Below are 19,530 nucleotides of genomic sequence, written 5' to 3' on the forward strand. Positions count from 1 at the left end.
TGGTAATGAAAAGGCAGTCTCCCCTCACAATGACAGAAGAGCGATCTCACTGGTAATAAAAAGGCAGTCTCCCCTCACAATATCAACAGTGCGATCTCACTAGTAATAAAAAGACAGTCTCCCCTCTCTGTGACAGCAGAGCGATCTCACTGGTAATAAAAAAAGTCTCTTCCCTCTCTGTGACAACAGAGCGAACTCAGTACTAAAAAAAAGAAACTCTCTCCCCTCTGTGACAAGAGAGCGATCTCACTAGCAATAAAAAGGTAGTCTCCCATTTGTGACAACAGAGCGAACTCACTACTAATAAAAAGACAGCCTCTCCCCTCTGTGACAAGAGAGCCATCTCACTGGCAATACAAAGGCAGACTCCCCTCCCTGTGACAACAGAGTTTCTCTGACTAGTAACAAAAAGGCAGTCTCTCCTCTCTGTGACAGCAGAGCGATCTCACTGGTAATAAAACGGCAGACCCTGCCCTCTCCGTGAGAAGAGAGTGGTATCACTCGAAATAAAAGGACAGTCTCCCATCTCTGTGACAGCAGAGCAAACTTTCTGGAAATAAAAAGAGTCTCCTCACTCTGTAACAACAGAGTGATCTCACTGGTAATAAAGAGACAGCCTCCACTCTCTGTGAGAGCAGAGCGATCTCAGTTGTAATAAAAAGACAGTCTCTCACCTCTCTGAGACAGCAGAGCGATCTCACGACGAATACAACTGCAGTCACTCCTCTCTCTGACAGCACAGCAATCTGATTAGTAATAAAAAGACATTCTCCCCTCTCTGTGATAGCAGAGCGATCTCACTGGTAATAAAAAGGCAGTCTCTTCCCACTCTGTGACAACAGAGTGATCTCACTAGTAATAAAAAAGGCAGTCTCTCTGCTCCTCTGATGACAGAACGTTCTCACTGGTAATAAAAAAGGCAGTCTCCCCTCTCCATGTCAACCGTGCGATCTCAGTAGTAATAAAAAGAGACTCTCCTCTCCGTGACAACAGAGTGATCTCACTGGTAATGAAAAGGCAGTCTCCCCCCTCTCTCTGATAACAGAGTGTTCTCCCTAGTAAGAAAAAGGCAGTCTCTGTCATCTCTGTGACAACAGAGCGATCTCACTAGCAATAAAAAGAGTCCCTCCTCTCCGTGACAGCAGCACGATCTCACTACTAATAAAAAGGCAGTCTCTCTCCTCTCTGTGACAACATAGTGATCTTACTCCTGATAAAAAGGTAGTCTCTCTCCTACTGTGACAACAGAGTGATCTCACAAATAATGAAAAGGCAGTCTCCCCTCTCTGTGACAGCAGAGCGAACTTTCTGGAAATAAAAAGAGTCTCCTCACTCTGTGACAACAGAGCGCTCTCCCTGGTAATAAAAAGACCGTCTCCCCTCTCTGTAACAGCAGAGTAATCTCACTGGCAATAAAAAGGCAGACCCTGCCCTCTCCGTGAGAAGAGAGTGATATCACTCGAAATAAAAGGACAGTCTCCCCTCTCTGTGACAGCAGAGCAAACTTTCTGGAAATAAAAAGAGTCTCCTCACTCTGTGGCAACAGAGTGATCTCACTGCTAATAAAGAGACAGTCTCCACTCTCTGTGAGAGCAGAGCGATTTCACTGGTAATAAAAAAACAGTCTCTTCCCTCTCTGTGACAACAGAGCGAACTCACTACTAATAAAAAGACAGCCTCTCCCCTCTGTGACAAGAGAGCGATCTCACTAGTAATAAAAAGGCAGTCTCTCCTCTCTCTGTGACAACAGAGTGATCTCACTAGTGATAAAAAGGCAGTCTCCGCTCTCCATGTCAACAGTGCGATCTCAGTAGTAATAAAAAGGCAGTCTCTGTCATCTCTGTGACAACAGTGCGATCTCACTAGCAATAAAAAGAATCCCTCCTCTCCGTGACAGCAGTACGATCTCACTACTAATAAAAAGGCAGTCTCTCTCTTCTCTGTGACAACAGAGTGAACTCACTCGTGATAAAAAGGTAGTCTCTCTCCTACTGTGACAACAGAGTGATCTCACAATTAATGAAAAGGCAGTCTCTTCCCTCTCTGTGACAGCAGAGCGACTTCACTAGTAATAAAAAGGCAGTCCCTGTCATCTCTGTGACAACAGAGCGATCTCACTAGCAATAAAAAGGTAGTCTCCCATTTGTGACAACAGAGCGAACTCACTACTAATAAAAAGACAGCCTCTCCCCTCTGTGACAAGAGAGCAATCTCACTAGTAATAGAAAGGCAGTCTCCCCATTGTGACAACAGAGCGATCTCAATGGTAATGAAAAGGCAGTCTCCCCTCACAATGACAGAAGAGCGATCTTACTGGTAATAAAAAGGCAGTGTCCCCCATCGCGGTGACTAAAGAGCGATCTCACCAGTAATGAAAAGGCAGTGTTTCTCCTCGGTGTGACAACAGAGTGATCTCACTAGTAACAAAAAGGCAGTCTCTCCTCTCTGTGACAACAGAGTGATCTGACTAGTAACAAAAAGGCAGTCTCTCTGCTCTCTGTGACAACAGAGCGATGTCAGTGGTCATAAAAAGAGAGTCTCTCTTTGTGACAACAGAGCAATCTCACTGGTAATAAATAGGCAGTCTCTCCTCTCTCTGACAGCAGTGTGATCTCACCAGTAATAAAAATGCCATCTCCCCTTTGAGACAACAGATTGATCTCACTGGTAATAAAAAGGCAGCCTCTCTACTCTCTGTGACAACAGACTGATCTCACTAGTAATATGAATGCAGTCTCTCTCCTCTCTGATACAGCAGAGTGATCCACAAGTAATGAAAAGGCTGTCTCTCTCCTCTCTGTGACAACAGAGTGATCTCACAAGTAATGAAAATGCAGTCTCCCCTCGCTGTGACAGCAGAGCAAACTATCTGGAAATAAAAAGAGTCTCCTCACTGTGCGTCAACAGAGTGATCTCACTGGTAATAAAAAGACAGTGTCCCCCTCTCGGTGACAGCAGAGCGATCTCACTGTTAATGAAAGGGCAGTCTCTCCTCTCGGTGACAACAGAACGACCACACACGTAATAAAAAGGCAGTCTGTCCTTTCTGTGACAACAGAGCGATCTCGCTAGCAATAAAATTGCAGTCACTCCTCTCTCTGACAGCACAGCAATCTGATTAGTAATAAAAAGACATTCTCCCCTCTCTGTGATAGCACAGCGATCTCACTGGTAATAAAAAGGCAGTCTCTGTCATCTCTGTGACAACAGAGCGATCTGACTAGCAATAAAAAGGTAGTCTCCCATTTGTGACAACAGAGCGAACTCACTACTAATAAAAAGACAGCCTCTCCCCTCTGTGACAGGAGAGCGATCTCACTAGTAATAGAAAGGCAGTCTCCCCTGACATTATCAACAGTGCGTCTCACTAGTAATAAAAAGACAGCCTCTCCCCTCTGTGACAGGAGAGCGATCTCACTAGTAATAGAAAGGCAGTCTCCCCTGACATTATCAACAGTGCGTCTCACTAGTAATAAAAAGAGTCTCTCCTCTGCGTGACAGCAGAACAATCTCACTAGTAATTAAAAGGCAGTCTCTCTCCTCTCTGTGACAACAGAGTGATCTTACTCCTGATAAAAAGGTAGTCTCTCTCCTACTGTGACAACAGAGTGATCTCACAAGTAAGGAAAAGGCAGTCTCCCCTCTCTGTGACAGCAGAGCGAACTTTCTGGAAATAAAAAGAGTCTCCTCACTCTGTGACAACAGAGCGCTCTCACTGGTAATAAAAAGACCGTCTCCCCTCTGTAACAGCAGAGTGATCTCACTGGCAATGAAACGGCAGTCTCTCCTCTCTGTGACAGCAGAGCAATCTCACTGGTAATAAAAAGGCAGCCTCCCCTCTCTGTGATAGCAGAGCGATCTCACTAGTAACAAAAAGGCAGTCTCTCCACTCTGTGGCAGCAGAGTTATCTCACTAGTAATAAAAGGACAGCCTCTCCTCTCTGTGACAACAGTGTGATCTCAATAGTAACAAAAAGGTAGTCTCCCCACTCTCTCAGAGAACAGAGTGATCTCACTAGTAATAAAAAGGCAGTCACCCCTCTCTGTGACAGCAGAGCGATCTCACTAGTAATGAAAAGGCAGTCTCTCTCCTGTCTGTGACAACAGAGTGAACTCACTCGTGATAAAAAGGTAGTCTCTCTCCTACTGTGACAACACAGTGATCTCACAAGTAATGAAAAGGCAGTCTCCCCTCTCTGTGACAGCAGAGCGAATTTTCTGGAAATAAAAAGTCTCCTCACTCTGTGACAACAGAGCGATCTCACTGGTAATAAAAAGACAGTCTCCCCTCTCTGTAACAGCAGAGTGATCTCACTGGCAATGAAACGGCAGTATCCTCTCTGTGACAGCAGAGCGATCTCACTGGTAATAAAAAGTCTGTCTCTCCTCTCTTCGACAGCAGAACGACTTCACGTAATAAAACGGCAGTCTCCCCTCTCTCTGACAACAGAGCGGTTTCACTAGTAATACAAAGACAGTCTCTCTCCTCTCTGTGACAACAGAGCAAACTCACTAGCAATATCAAGAGTCTCTCCTCTCTGTGACAGCACAGCGATATCACTGGGAATAAAAAGACAGTCTCTCCCCTCTCTGTGACAGCAGAGAGATCTCACTGGTAATAAAAAGGCAGTCTCTGTCATCTCTGTGACAACAGAGCGATCTGACTAGCAATAAAAAGGTATTCTCCCATTTGTGACAACAGAGCGAACTCACTACTAATAAAAAGACAGCCTCTCCCCTCTGTGACAAGAGAGCGATCTCACTAGTAATAGAAAGGCAGTCTCCCCATTGTGACAACAGAGCGATCTCAATGGTAATGAAAAGGCAGTCTCCCCTCACAATGACATAAGAGCGATCTAAATGGTAATGAAAAGGCTGTCTCCCCTCTCTGTCCCAACAGAGTGATCTCACTAGTAAGGAAAAGGCAGTCTCCCCCCTCTCTCTGACAACAGAGTGGTCTCACTAGTAAGAAAAAGGCAGTCTCTGTCATCTCTGTGACAACAGAGCAATCTCACTAGCAATAAAAAGAGTCCCTCCGCTCCGTGACAGCAGTACGATCTCACTACTAATAAAAAGGCAGTCTCTCTCTTCTCTGTGACAACAGAGTGAACTCACTCGTGATAAAAAGGTAGTCTCTCTCCTACTGTGACAACAGAGTGATCTCACAATTAATAAAAAAACAGTCTCTTCCCTCTCTGTGACAGCAGAGCGACCTCACTAGCAATAAAAAGGTAGTCTCCCATTTGTGACAACAGAGCAAACTCACTACTAATAAAAAGACAGCCTCTCCCCTCTGTGACAAGAGAGCGATCTCACTAGTAATTGAAAGGCAGTCTCCCCATTGTGACAACAGAGCGATCTCAATGGTAATGAAAAGGCAGTCTCCCCTCACAATGACAGAAGAGCGATCTCACTAGTAATAAAAAGAGTCTCTCCTCTCCGTGACAGCAGAGTGATCTCACTGGTCATAAAAAGACAGTCTCTCCTCTCTGTGACAGCAGAGCGATCTCACTAGTAACAAAAAGGCAGTCTCTCTCCTCTCTGTGACAACAGAGTGATCTCACTCGTGATAAAAAGGTAGTCTCTCTCCTACTGTGACAACAGAGTGATCTCACAAGTAATGAAAAGGCAGTCTCCCCTCTCTGTGACAGCAGAGCGAATTTTCTGGAAATAAAAAGTGTCTCCTCACTCTGTGACAACAGAGCGATCTCACTGGTAATGAAAAGGCAGTCTCCCCTCAAAATGACATAAGAGCGATCTAAATGGTAATAAAAAGACAGTCTCCCCTCTCTGTGACAGCAGAATGATCTCACTAGTAACAAAAAGGCAGTCTCTCTCCTCTCTGTGACAACAGAGCTATCTCACCAGTAATAAAAAGGCAGTCTGCCCTTTGATACAACAGAGTGATTTCACTGGTAATAAAAAGGCAGTCTCCCCTCACAATATCAACAGTGCGATCTCACTAGTAATAAAAAGACTCTCTCCTCTCCGTGACAGCAGAGCGATCTCACTGGTAATAAAAAGGCAGCCTCTCCCTTCTCTGTGACAACAGAGTGATCTCACTAGTAAGGAAAAGGCAGTCTCCCCCCTCTCTCTGACAACAGAGTGATCTCACTAGTAATAAAAAGGCAGTCTCTCTCCGTCTCTGTGACCAGAGAGTGATCTCACTCATGATAAAAAGGTCAACTCTCTCCTTCTGTGACAACAAACTGATCTCACTAGCAAAAGGCAGTTGCCCCTCTCTGTAACAGCAGAGTGAAGTTTCTGGTAATAAAAAGAGTCTCCTCACTCTGGAACAACAGAGTGATCTCACTAGTAATGATAAGGCAGTCACACCCTCTCTGAGTCAACAGTAATCTTACTGGTAATAAAAAGGCAGTCTCTCTTCTCACTCTGACTACAGAATGATCTCACTAGTAATAAAAAAGTGTCTCCCCTGCCTGTGACAGCAGATCGATCTGACTGGTAATAAAAAGGCCGTCTCCCCTTTCTGACAACAGAGCGAACTCACTAGTAATAAAAAAGTGTCTCCCCTCCCTATGACAGCAGAGCGATCTGACTGGTAATAAAAATGCAGTCTCCCCTCTGTGTGACAACAGAGCGATCTCTGTAGTAATAAAAAGGCAATCACCCCCTCGCTGTGCTAGAGAGTGATCTCACTAGTAAGAAAAAGGCAGTCTCTCCTCTCTGTGACAACACAGCGATCTCACTAGTAATAAAAAAGGCAGTCCCCCCCCGTGACAACAGAGAGATATCACTAGTAATAGAAAGGCAGTCTCTCCCCTCTCTGTGACAACAGAGTGATCTCACTAGTAACAAAAAGGCAGTGTCCCCCCTCTCTCTGACAACAGAATGATCTCACGAGTAATAAAAAGGCAGTCTACCCTTTGTGACAACAGAGTGAAATCACTGGTAATAAAAAGACAGTCTCTCCCCTCTGTGTAAGAGAGCTATTTCACTAATAATAAAAAGGCAATCTCCCCTTTCTGACACATAGTGATCTCAATGGTAATAAAAAGGCAGTCTCCTTTCTCTATGACAACAGAGTGATCTCACCAGTAAGGAAAAGGCAGTCTCCCCCCTCTCTCTCTAACAACAGTGACCTCACTAGTAATAAAAAAGCAGTCTCTCTCCTTTCTGTGACAAGAGAGTGATTTCACTAGTAAAAAAAAAGGTCATCTCTCTCCTTCTGTGACAACAGAGTGATCTCACTAGTTATACAAAGGCAGTCTCCACTCTCTGTGACAGAAGGGCAATCTCACTAGTAATAAAAAGGCAGAAACTCTGCTCAATGTGACGACAGAACGTTCTCACTGGTAATATAAAGGCAGTCTCCCCTCTCAATATCAACAGTGCGACCTCACTAGGAATAAAAAGAGTCTCTCCTCTCTGTGACAGCAGAGCAATCTCACTGGTAATGAAAAGGTCATCTCTCCCCTCTCTGTGACAACAGTGTGATCTCACTAGTAACAAAAAGGCAGCCTCCTCCTCTGTGACAGCAGAGCAATCTTACTAGTAATAAAAAGGCAGTCTCTCCCCTCACTGTGACGACAGAACGTTCTCACTGGTAATAAAAAGGCACACTCCCCTCTCAATGTCAACAGTGCGATATCACTAGTAATAAAAAGCGTCTCTCCTCTCCATGACAGCAGAGCGATCTCACTGGTAATAAAAAGACAGTCTCCCCCGTCTCACTGACAACAGAGTAATCTCACTAGTAATGAAAAGGCAGTTTCTCTCCTCTCTGTAAGAACAGAGTGATCTCACTCGTGGAAAAAAGGTCGTCTCTCTCCTTCTGTGACAACAGATTAATCACACTAGTAATAAAAAGGCAGTCTCCCCTCTCAGTGACAGCAGAGCAATCTCACTAGTAATAAAAAGGCAGTCCCTCTCCTCACTGTGACAACAGAACGTTCTCACTGGTAATAAAAAGGCAGTTTCTCCTCTCCGTGACAACATAGTGATCTCACTCGTGATAAAAAGACAGTCTCTCTCCTCTCTGTGACAGCAGAGTGATCAACACTAGTAATAAAAATGCAATCTCTCCTCTCTGTCTCCCCTTTGATACAACAGAGCGATTTCACTGGTAATAAAAAAGCAGTCTCCCCTCTCTTTGACAGCAAAGCGATCTGACTGGTAATAAAGAGGCAGTCTCCTCTCACAATATCAACAGTGTGATCTCTCTAGTAATAAAAAGAGTCTCTCCTCTCCGTGACAGCAGAGCAATCTCACTGGTAATAAAAAGGCAGTCTCTCCCCTCTCTGTGACAACAGAATTATCTCACTAGTAAGGAAAAGACAGTCTCGTCACTCTCTCTGCCAACAGTGTTCTCGCTAGTGATAAAAAGGCAGTCTCTCTCCTCTCTGTGACAACAGAGTAATTTCACTAGTAACAAAAAGGCAGACTCCCCTCTCTCTGTGACAACAGAGTGATCTCACTAGTAATAAAAAGGCAGTCTCTCTCCCCTCTGTGACAACAGAGTGATCTCACTAGTAAGAAAAAGACAGTCTCCCCTCTCTGTGACAGCAGAGCGATCTCACTAGTAATAAAAAGGCATTCTCCTCCCTGTGACAACAGTGCGATCGCACCAGTAATAAAAAGATAGTCTCTCCCCTCTCTGTGACAATAGAGCAATCTCACTGTAACAGATTGATTTCTTTTTTACAATTATCTGTACAGAGGATATATCCATGAATACCCTTTGGGATACTTTCAAAGCTTATATTCGTGGCCAGATCATCTCATACTCTGCTGCTTTGAGGAAAAGGTTGAAGGAGGAGGAGCTGGTTCTTGTGGACAAGATTAATGAAATTGATAAGAAATATGTTACAGCTCCCTCTCAGAAGTTGTATAAACAAAGAACTGAACTTCAAATGGAACACAGTTTATTACTATTCGTCCTCGATTGCAAATCAATTAATGAAAACAAGAAGCCAATTTTATATACATGGTGACAAAGTTGGTAAACTGTTGGCTAATCAGTTGAAAACTAACTCTGCTAAATTTCAAATTAATCAAATTCATAATCAAAAAGATCAACTGACATTTGATCAAGCTGAGATTAATCAATCCTTTTTTGACTTTTATTCCTCCTTATACCAATCAGAGTTTCCACGAGATTCTAAACATATGTATGACTTTTTAGATAACCTAGATTTCCCTAAGATTTCACATGATATATCTTCTATGTTAGACACTTCTTTTACCACTGATGAGATTAAGAATGTTATTTTTTCTATGAACCCGGGGAAAGCTCCTGGTCCTGATGGGTTTACCGTGGAATTTTATAATTTTTTTGCATCCTCATTAATCCCTTGGCTATCTATTCAGGGTTCTGGAGGCCTCATTAAAACTTGGTAAACTACCCGAATCCTTTTATAGAGCATCGATCTCTTTAAAATTAAAGAAGGATAAAGACCCTGCTCAATGTGCATTTTATAGACCAGTATCTTTGTTAAATGTTGACTCTAAAATTTTTTCTAAATTATTAGCAAACAGACTAGAAAAAGCACTTCCTTATATTATCTCAGAAGACCAAACGGATTTTATTAAAAATCGTTACTCTTTTTATAATATTCATACACTTTTAAACATTGTCTATACCCCGTCACAAAATGATCCTGAATGCGTCATTTCCCTAGACGCTGAAAAAGCCTTTGACAGGGTCGAATGGCCTTACTTATTTAAGGTGCTTGAAATGTTTAACTTCAGCCCGAAATTTATATCCTGGATCAAATTGTTATATCATTCTCCTATGGCCTCAGTTCGTACTAACTCTTTAAATTCACCTTTTTTACCTTTTTTTCAAGGTACCAGACAAGGTTGTCCTCTTAGTCCTTTATTATTTGATATTGCATTAGAACCTCTTGCAATTGCTATTCGAGAATCTTCTAATATTATTGGTATCACTCGTGGTTTAAAGTCTCATAAAGTATCACTTTATGCTGATGACTTACTTTTATATATTTCTAATCCTCAAAAATCTATTCCTGCAGCTTTAGATTTATTAGCACAACTTAGTCTTTTTTCAGGTTATAAGTTAAATCTCCGTAAGAGTGAACTTTTCCCAATTAATAAGCAAGTTCCCTTATATCAGAACCTGCCGTTTAAATTGGTTAATAATCATTTTTCATATCTTGGGATTAAAATTACCTGTAAACATAAGGATTTATTTAAGACTAATTTCCTACCCTTAATTGATCACATTACACAACTTCCATTTAAATGGTCTCCACTTTATTTAACTTTGGTTGGTCGTATTAATGCTGTTAAGATGTTTATCCTGCCAAAATTTTTATACATATTTCAGGCATTGCCAATTTTTGTTTCAAAACCCTTTTTTGACAAAGTTGACTCTAAAATTTCTTCATTTATTTGGCAAAATAAAAACCCGAGACTGGGTAGGATACATCTACAGAAAGCTAAGAGAGATGGAGGTTTGGCATTACCTAATTTTAGATTCTATTATTGGGCAATTAATATTCAACACATGAAATTTTGGTTACTTGACCAAGATACACTATCCATTCCTAAATTGGTAGTATTGGAATTACAATCTGCTCAAGGTTATGCACTTGGCTCCATTTTAGGTTCTTCTCTTCCTTTCGATTTGAAACACCATAAACAGGATTGTAACCCGATAGTTAAACATACCTTACGCATTTGGTTTCAATTCCGAAAATGTTTCGATCTTAATCAATTTGGGCTAGCGATTCCTATTTTAGGCAACATATTCTTTCCCCCCTCTTCTACGGACCGTGCTTCTCAAATTTGGAAGACCAATGGTATATCACGGTTTTTGGATTTATTTTTAGATGGCTCCCTTACATCTTTTGAACAATTATCTAACAAATATAACTTACCAAAAATACATTTTTTTAGATATCTCCAAGTTAGAAATTTCCTAAGTACCATACTTTCTTCCTTTCCGGCGTTATATATGTTAGATACTATAATTAACCTTAACCCATGTCAGAAAGGTGTAACAGCTATTATTTATGATACTATCATGAAACTTAGGAAAGCTCCTTTTGATAAGATTGGGTCAGATTGGGAAAAGGAATTGGGCTTCACTATTTTGGCGGATGACTGGGCGCATATTTTACAACTAGTCAATACTTCGTCTATCTGTTCTAAACATTCCCTAATTCAATTTAAAGTTGTTCACAGAGCACATATGTCTAAGGATAAATTAGCTCGTTTTTATTCTCATATTAACCCTCTTTGTGACAGATGTCATGGGGAGATAGCTTCCTTAACTCATATATTTTGGTCCTGTCCTACTTTACAAATTTTTTGGAAAGACATTTTAATTTTATCTCAAAGGTATTGAATACAGATATTTCTCCCCATCCTATCACTGCTATCTTCCAGTAATCTTTCTCCTTCAGCCCGTAGAAGGATTGCATTTCTTACTTTCATGGCCAAAAGATGTATTTTACAACATTGGAAGGAGATTAATCCCCCAACTATGTTTTTTTTGGTTTTCTCAGACGATACTATGTTTAAATTTGGAAAAAATCAGAAGTAATCTTTATGATACTTCAGATAAATTTGAACAGAACTGGAGATCTTTTATTCAATATTTTCATTTAATGTAACTTTTTTTTTCTTTGCCCATATTTACATTCCCTTCTTGCTTTTTAACTGTTTTTAATGGAGGTCGGGTTTGAGGACGTGATTGTTTAAAGTTGGTTAAGTCTACTTGATACCTAATTAGCCCATTGCTTTGCTTTGCTTTTTAGATTAGTTGCACGGTGGGTTTTTTTTCTCCATATTGATATATATGGAAAATTAGTATACTATTATATTACCTCGTTATTTTATAACTAAACTGCACTATTTGTACTACTTTTCTTTGTGTATTAATATCTCTTGTAAATTTATATCGCAACAGTTTCTACATGGTTTACCTTTTGTGTACTAATTCAGGGGTCCCCAACCTTCTTTGCACTGCGAACCGGTTTAATATTGACAATATTTTTGCGGACCGGCCGACCCGGGGGGGGGGGGGGGGTTGCCAATGACAAGAAAAGCAGTCAAATACGCGTTGTTTACCCCAAAAAGACTACAATCACCATGAAGCCTTGCGCGGGCACCAGTCCGCATGCGTGTACCTGCCGATTTTCCCTCCCTCTGCAAACCGTTTTTGGCGATTCTGTTCGATGGGGGGGGGGTTAATCACGACCGGAATATAGGTGATAAGTGGCTAATACACTCAATTTCGTTTCTAAAAGGATTTATCTAACGAATTTAATATTAAACACACAGCGCATATTTTCCTCGCATGAATACAGCTTGAAGTAAGTGTTGAATGAACTTCCAGTAGAAGTGGTAGAGGCAGGTTCGATATTATCATTTAAAGAAAAATCGGATAGGTATATGGACAGGAAAGTAATGGAGGGTTATGGGCTGAGTGCAGGTCGGTGGGACGAGGTGAGAGTCGCGCTCGGCACGGACTAGAAGGGGCGAGATCGCCTGTTTCCCTGCTGTAATTGTTATATGGTTATTTTAAGTAACGTTTAGATATTAATCAAACAGCACGTATTTTCCCCATATGAACATATAAAATGATTGCAACACACCAATATCGCTGAATCAGTGGGAGCCCTGGGCTTGTTTTCCTGCAACAAGCCGGTCGCATCGAGAGGTGATGAGAGACAGCGATACTCGAAGGGGTTCCTTGTGTCCAGTCTATTCCGCAATTTAGTTTTCGTTGTATTCATCGCAGAAAAATGTTGGAAATGAAAGCAACGATTTCAGTGCTTTCGTGGCAATCTCAGGCTGCCGGCAGAGATGTTATATCAAACAAGCTGCTCAGCCCGCCGCCATCCGCAAGCTCGAGGAGTTGACCGCCTTCCCGCCCTGACACGGATGACGCGCGGGTCATGACCTCGCGTGCGTTCAGGCTCAACAGAGCGCGTGGCACGGAATGAGGAAAGGCGCGGCAGACTCCTCTCGCCAAACCATATCGCTTCCTCGCGGCCCGGGGGTTGGGGACCGCTATACTAATTCAATAAAAAGATAAGAAAAAAAGAAACAAAAAGGCATTCCCCTCTCTGTGACAACAGAGTCATCTCACTGGTAATAAAAAGGCAGTGTCTATCCTCTCTGTGACAACAGAGCGATCTCACTAGTGAAATAAAGGTAGTCTCTCCCCTCTCTGTGTCAACAGAGCACTTTCACTAGTAATAAAAAGGCAGTCTCTCCTCTCTGGCGGCAGCGTGATCCTTCAGCAATAAAAAATCAGGCAGCCAGTATTTCAATCCCCCTTGTCGCTTTAATTGGCAAACAATGGAAGGTTTAATTGGCAAAATAGAGTCGAACATTAGCTTGTACCCTTCTCGCCACAAGATTCCTGCACACTGCCTATGCCTCCCAGGATCTCTCAGAATATAAGGGAGGGAGGACGTGATGGCGGCGTGACACAACGCGCACAGCCGTTCCAAACGAATATCGATATGTGTAACTTGGGGCTGTGCACAATCTGGATTTGATGGGGACAGCCGGGAGAAGTGCCAAGGAACATCTGGAGTAACTTCTGAAATGCCTGCTTTGCTGCCGCTGCTACTGTGCAATCGAGAATCTCTGGAGACGAAGGCCTCAAATCCTCGGCTTTGCGTATCGCCTGTCACCAGGGCCAGGGTCGAAATACTCGGCAGAGATGGTGCTCGGTGCTCAGTGTCGAATAGGTGGTCGGAGGCTCGGAGTTTTTCAGACAGACTGTGTTCAGATGCTTCTGGGATGCTGTATCGGCAGGTTGGTGGCACTGGAGGTTTACCGTCTGCTGATGGGATGATGGGACTTTCGAGCGACTCTGAGATTTTTACTGTGCCATGGTCTGTTCTTATCAAATTACAGTATTGCTTTGCACTGTTGTAACTATATGTTATAATTATGTGGTTTTTGTTAGTTTTTAAGTTGGTTTGTCAATTTTGTCGTGATATCATTCTGGGAAAAGAGAATGGATGGCAGGGAGCAGTGGGCAGAAGCAGTCGTTCAGTTAACACCATTTGATTCTCTTTCAGAAATTACTATTGAAATTGTTTTACCCTCCTTTTGGACACAATGTTCTACATGACAATAATCCACTTGTCAAAATAAAATTTTACTTCCACAAGTTCTTTTGTCAGAGGTACTATTCAACACTGGTTACAAAAGTCCCCAAATGGCTAACGATGTTCAAAATTCCAAGTAAATTTATTATCAAAGTGCATAGATGTCACCATATACAACCCTGAGATACATTTTCTTGTGGGCATACTCAACCAATCCAATAACCATAATACGATCAGTGAAAGACCACACCAACAGGGTAGACAACCAGTGTGCAAAGGACAAAACAAACTGTGCAAATACAAAAAAGAAATAGCAATGATAATAATAAATAAGCAATAAATATCAGGAACATGAGATAAAGAGCCCTTGAAAGTAAATCCATAGGTTATGAAACAGTTCAGTGATGGGGCAAATGAAGCTGAGTGAAGTTATCCCCTCTGTTCAGCAGCCTGATGTTTGAGGGATAATATCTGTTCCTGAACCTGGTGGTGTGAGTCATGAAGGTCCTTTACCTTCTTCCTGATGGCAGCAGTGAGAAGAGCACATGTGGTGGATTCTGCTTTTCTGTGACAGTGCTCCATGTAGATGTCCACAATGGTGGAGAGGGTTTTATCTGTGGCCATATCCGCTACTTTTTGTAGGATTTTCCGTTCAAGGGCATTGATGTGATGCAGCCAGTCAATACGCTCTCCACCACACATCTATAGAAATTTGCCAAAGTTATAGATGTCAGGCCGAATCTTTGCAAACTCCTAAGGAAGTATAGGTCCTACTGTGCTTTCTTCATAATTGCACTTACATGCTGGGTCCAGAATAGGTTCTCTGAAATGATAATGAATTTAAAGTTGCTCACCCTTTCCACCTTTGACACCCTGATGAGGACTGGTTCAGGCACTTCTGGGTTCCTCTTCCTAAAGTCAATAATCAGCTCCTTGGTCTTGCTGACATTGAGTTGTTGCTGAGGCACCACTCAGCCAGATTTTCAGTATACAGTTTTTCGTCACCACCTTTGATTGGGCCTACAACAGTGGTGTTGTCAGCAAACTTGACAATGGGATTAGAGCTGTGCTTAGCCATAGTCATAGTTATAAAGCGAGTAGAGTAGCAGGCTAAGCACACAACCTTGTGTTGCACCTGTACCAATGCAGATCGTGGAGTTGTCATTGCCAATCCATACTGACTGGGCCTGCAAGGGGTCTAGTTGCACAAGGAGATATTGAGGCCAAGGTTATATTTTGTTATCTGGGTAGCCTCCAACTTGATGGCATGAATATCAATTTCTCCTTCCAGTATTTTTTCATCTCCTCTTCTTCTATTCCTTACTCTGGCCTTACCTCTGGGTCTCCTCCTCCTTCCCTCTCTCCTATGGTCCACTCTCCTCTCCTATCAGATTCTTTCTTCTCCAGCCGTTGACTTTTCCTACATACATGGCTTCACCTATTATCCTCCTTCCCCTACCCCCACCTTTTTATTCTGGTATCTTCCCCCTTCCTTCTCAGGCCTGAAGAAGTGTCTTGGCCCAAAGAGTCAACTGCTTATTCATTTTAATAGATGCTGACTGACCTGCTGAGTTCTTCCAGCATTTTATGCTGGTTGCTTTAAGTGCTTTCAGCAGTTTGTTTTTTGCTCCAGATTGTGGTTCTATGTCCATTGCAGAAAGAGATAATGTTGATAATGCTTAGCAGCTCAGCCAGCAACCGTGGAGGAATAAACTAACATTTCATTAACACGTCGATGCTGGCTGATTCACTGAGCGTTTTCAGTTTTATTTCAGCATCTACAGGGCTTTAGTTGAAAACGACTAAACTACAACTACGACGTCAGGCATACGAAGGGTAGTGACGTCACCGTCTCCCTAGTAACTTTCGCGTCACGTGCTGACTCGAGGTGCCTGATGTATTATCATTTGACCGGGCTCAGGGGGACGCATGCGTGGGGAAGCTGCCCCGGAAGTACTCACGTTGCCAGGGGCGGGTTAGTTACCCGCTGCTTCAGGTAATGCAGTTGTTGCGCTGCGGGGAGGGAGCGGGAGTGGGCTGGGAGAGAAGACCCGCGGTATCACTCCATCTGCCTGATGGTGTCCCCGGCTTCATGTGCTGATGGACCGGCAACCTACATTTAGGTAGCCACCTAACCAAACCCGCTCTGCTGCCAGTGAAGCGGTGTTGCAGTTGCAAGCTCTCATGAACGGCTCCTTGAGCAGAGAACTTGGTGTTGATGACACAAGCGACTGTTGATGCAGTCCTCTTCAGCAACACACAATCTGGAGGAACTCAGCGTGTGTGGGGGGTGGGGATGGGGATGGGGATGGGGAGCAGGCTTAATGCAGTGGACAGGAGGGGCGATGGAGACTGGCGGGTCTATACCCCTCATAATTTTGTAAACCTATAAATGACTATAATTCCTTTTCCCTTCAAAGATGCTGCTCAATCCAGTGGGTTCCTTGGGTCGAAGTACCTGTTAGTTGCTGGGGTGATATTGGCTGAGTGATATTAGCCAGGAGAACTCGTCAATGGTTCATGATGTGGGATCATTTACCTCCTTTGGGATGCAGCCTTTCTTTTGTGGACTGTTTGAAAAAGAAATCATCTGTGGTGAAGCATGCCTTCACTGTGACATTGGTGGGAGTGGTGGCCATTTACTGCACAAGTTTAATCAATTTCCCCTGGGATCAATAAAGTATGACTATGACTAAGTTTCTGGAGAAGAGCTTAAACAAATCTTTTTTTTCTGGCTCGTTACTATTCAGCCCAACAGCAACTGCCAGAGACAAGACCCAAGCAATATGTGGAAGATAGAGATAATGGATTATTGAAATGGTGATGTGCACCTGGAGAGTGTGTTTGTACTGTAAATGAACCAAATCAGCAGAGACACCTGGTGCAGATAATGGACTGCCTTCATACAATGCTTTCGACAATTGCATCATCCAAATCTTCATTTTCATTGTAGCATTCAAGATATTTTTCAATATCTTTAAATTCTTCATAGTTTCCAATTGGTTTGTGTGAAGTTGTTTCATTTTCATAGCTGGCCACTTCTGGCATCTCCAAGCCTGAATGCTTAAAAATGCAGTGACCAAAACTGTTCTGAATTGCCTTGCTGCTTATTTCTCGCCAGCTATCAGTGACAAATATCACTACTTTTTGAATACAAACATGGGCAACTGCTGCTATTTAAAAGCTGTTTGCTGTAAGTGCGGTGTAGTGTCCAATGGCCGTGCAATTGCATGAGTCTGACGCTAGTTAGAAACTGTTCAGCCACAGTCACCTGTCCCAATTAATCACCATAGTAAACAAAGGGAATTCTAGCTACATTCTCCATTAGTTTTTGTTCTTTTAAGAGTTGTCCTAAATAAGCGGCTGACCCAAATAACCAATAACCTAATTAACGGGAATCCACTGTATTTCCACGTAGCATTGAACTAAAGGGAAAATACAGTCTTTCCGTCTGAATAATGTTGAGACATTAGAATATTTGTTACATTTCTAAAGACTGGATATTCAGCAATGTGCCAAATAAAGCTTGGCTCCACTCCTAAGATCATGTGATAAATATGAGTAGTTCGGGCAGTTGCAATATGTGACATAAATATATCAAGTGTGGCATAGTGTAACTGCTTGCTGTTGCCATCTTTTTATCAGCCTTTTCAAAATCTGTGTATCAAAACTATGTTTGAAGTATAACAGCTAAATAAGGTAAACAAAGATTCTGTAGTTAAGTAAAAATAAAAATGCCTGGAGATTCCTTGCAAGCCAGGCAGCATATGTGTTGAGAGAAACAGTGTACTGCAGGTCAATGACCCTTCAGGTGAATGCTGAATCTTGTACCAGTGCAGGCTGTCAGTTTGTTCACAAATAATTGATCTGAAGCATTAACTCTGTTACTCTCCAGAGATGCTGCCTGACCTTCTGCGTATCCGTGCTTTTTTCCCTCAGATATTCAGCATCTGCAGTTTTTTGACTTCTGAATTTCCTCATGTTATTTCATTTTACAATATCACCATCTCAAATCTTTTTCTTTTGTTTTCCTTTGAACAGATGAGCTGGTAGATACCTTTGACACCAATGCAGTACAGGAATTGGATTTTGGCAGGACTCATCTGTTTCAAGACTCCTTGCAGTAAGGGGTGCTGAGGTACCTACGCAAGTTTGGTTTTGAAGTTAACCAGATATGGTAAGTTGGGGGACTTGCTGTTCATTGATTATAGCTCAGCATTTAATACCGTCATTTCCACAATCCTGATTAAGAAATTACAGAACCTAGGCCTCTGTACCTCCTTCTGCAATTGGATCCTCGACTTCCTAACCAGAAGACCACAATCTCTGCGGATTGGTGATATTAGCTCCTTGCCGACAATCAACACTGGTGCACCTCAGGAGTGTGTGCTTATAGCCCACTGCTCTTCTCTGTATACACCCATGACTGTGTGACTAGGCATAGGTCAAATACCATTAATAAATTTGCTGATGATATAACCATTGTTGGTAGAATCTCAAATACAGATGAGAGGGCGTACAGGAGCGAGATAGTGGAGTGGTGTGGCAGCAACATCCTTGCACGATGTCAGTAAGGTGAAAAAGCTGATTGTGGACTTCAGGAAGAGTAAGACTAAGGAACACATATCAATTCTCAGAGAGGGATCAGAAGTGGAGAGAGTGAGCAGCTTCAAGTTCCTGGGTGTCAAGATTTCTGAGAACCTAACTTGGTCCCAACATATCGATGCAGCTATAAAGAAGGCAGGACAGTGACTATACTTCATTAGGAGTTTGAAGAGATTTGGTATGTCAATAAATACATCTAGCTTCTATAGATGTACCATAGAGAGCATTCTGACAGGCTGCATCACTGTTTGATATGGGGGGGCTACTGCACAGAACCAAAAGAAGATGCAGAAGGTTGTAAATCTAGTCAGCTCCATCTTGGGTACTAGCCTACAAAGTACCCAGGACGTCTTCGGGGAGCGGTGTCTCAGAAAGGCAGCGTCCATTATTAAGGACCTCCAGCACCCAGGGCATGCCCTTTTCTCACTGTTAGCGTCAGGTAGGAGGTACAGAAGCCTGAAGGCACACGCTCAGGACCAGCTTCTTCCCCTCTGCCATCCGATTTCCAAAAGGACATTGAACCCGTGAACACTACCTCACTTTTTAATATATATTATTTCTTTTTGTTGTACCATCTTTAATCTATTCAATATATGTATACTGTAATTGTTTATTGTTATTTTTTCTTCTAGATTATGTATTGCATTGAACTGCTGCTGTTAAGTTAACAAATTTCATGATACATGCCGGTGATAATAAAACTGATTCTGATTGTGTTTTGTGATGCTCATTCCATTCGGGTTGAAACAATAGCACTATCTGGAGAGTGTGTTGTGAAATAGAATTGAAATTTAAATTTTAGATTTTTTTGGAGTTAGTTAAAGGAAAATCCTGCCTGACAAACCTATTGCAATTTTTTGAGGAAATT

General features: G+C 42.4%; 1 protein-coding gene across 1 annotated transcript in view; it reads left to right on the forward strand.

Annotated features, from left to right (window-relative positions):
- Positions 1-15,998: 15,998 nt before the first annotated feature.
- LOC140187032 (fas-binding factor 1 homolog) overlaps positions 15,999-19,530 on the forward strand; it is a 139,403-nt gene continuing 135,871 nt past the window's right edge. Inside the window, exons 1-2 of the mRNA XM_072241897.1 lie at positions 15,999-16,053; positions 18,099-18,234. Coding sequence (XP_072097998.1) covers positions 18,232-18,234 — 3 coding nt within the window. The 5' untranslated portion in view covers positions 15,999-16,053; positions 18,099-18,231. The remainder of the gene's footprint in view (positions 16,054-18,098; positions 18,235-19,530) is intronic.

The sequence above is a fragment of the Mobula birostris genome, chromosome 24 (genome assembly GCF_030028105.1).
Source record: "Mobula birostris isolate sMobBir1 chromosome 24, sMobBir1.hap1, whole genome shotgun sequence".
Classification (NCBI taxonomy): domain Eukaryota; kingdom Metazoa; phylum Chordata; class Chondrichthyes; order Myliobatiformes; family Myliobatidae; genus Mobula; species Mobula birostris.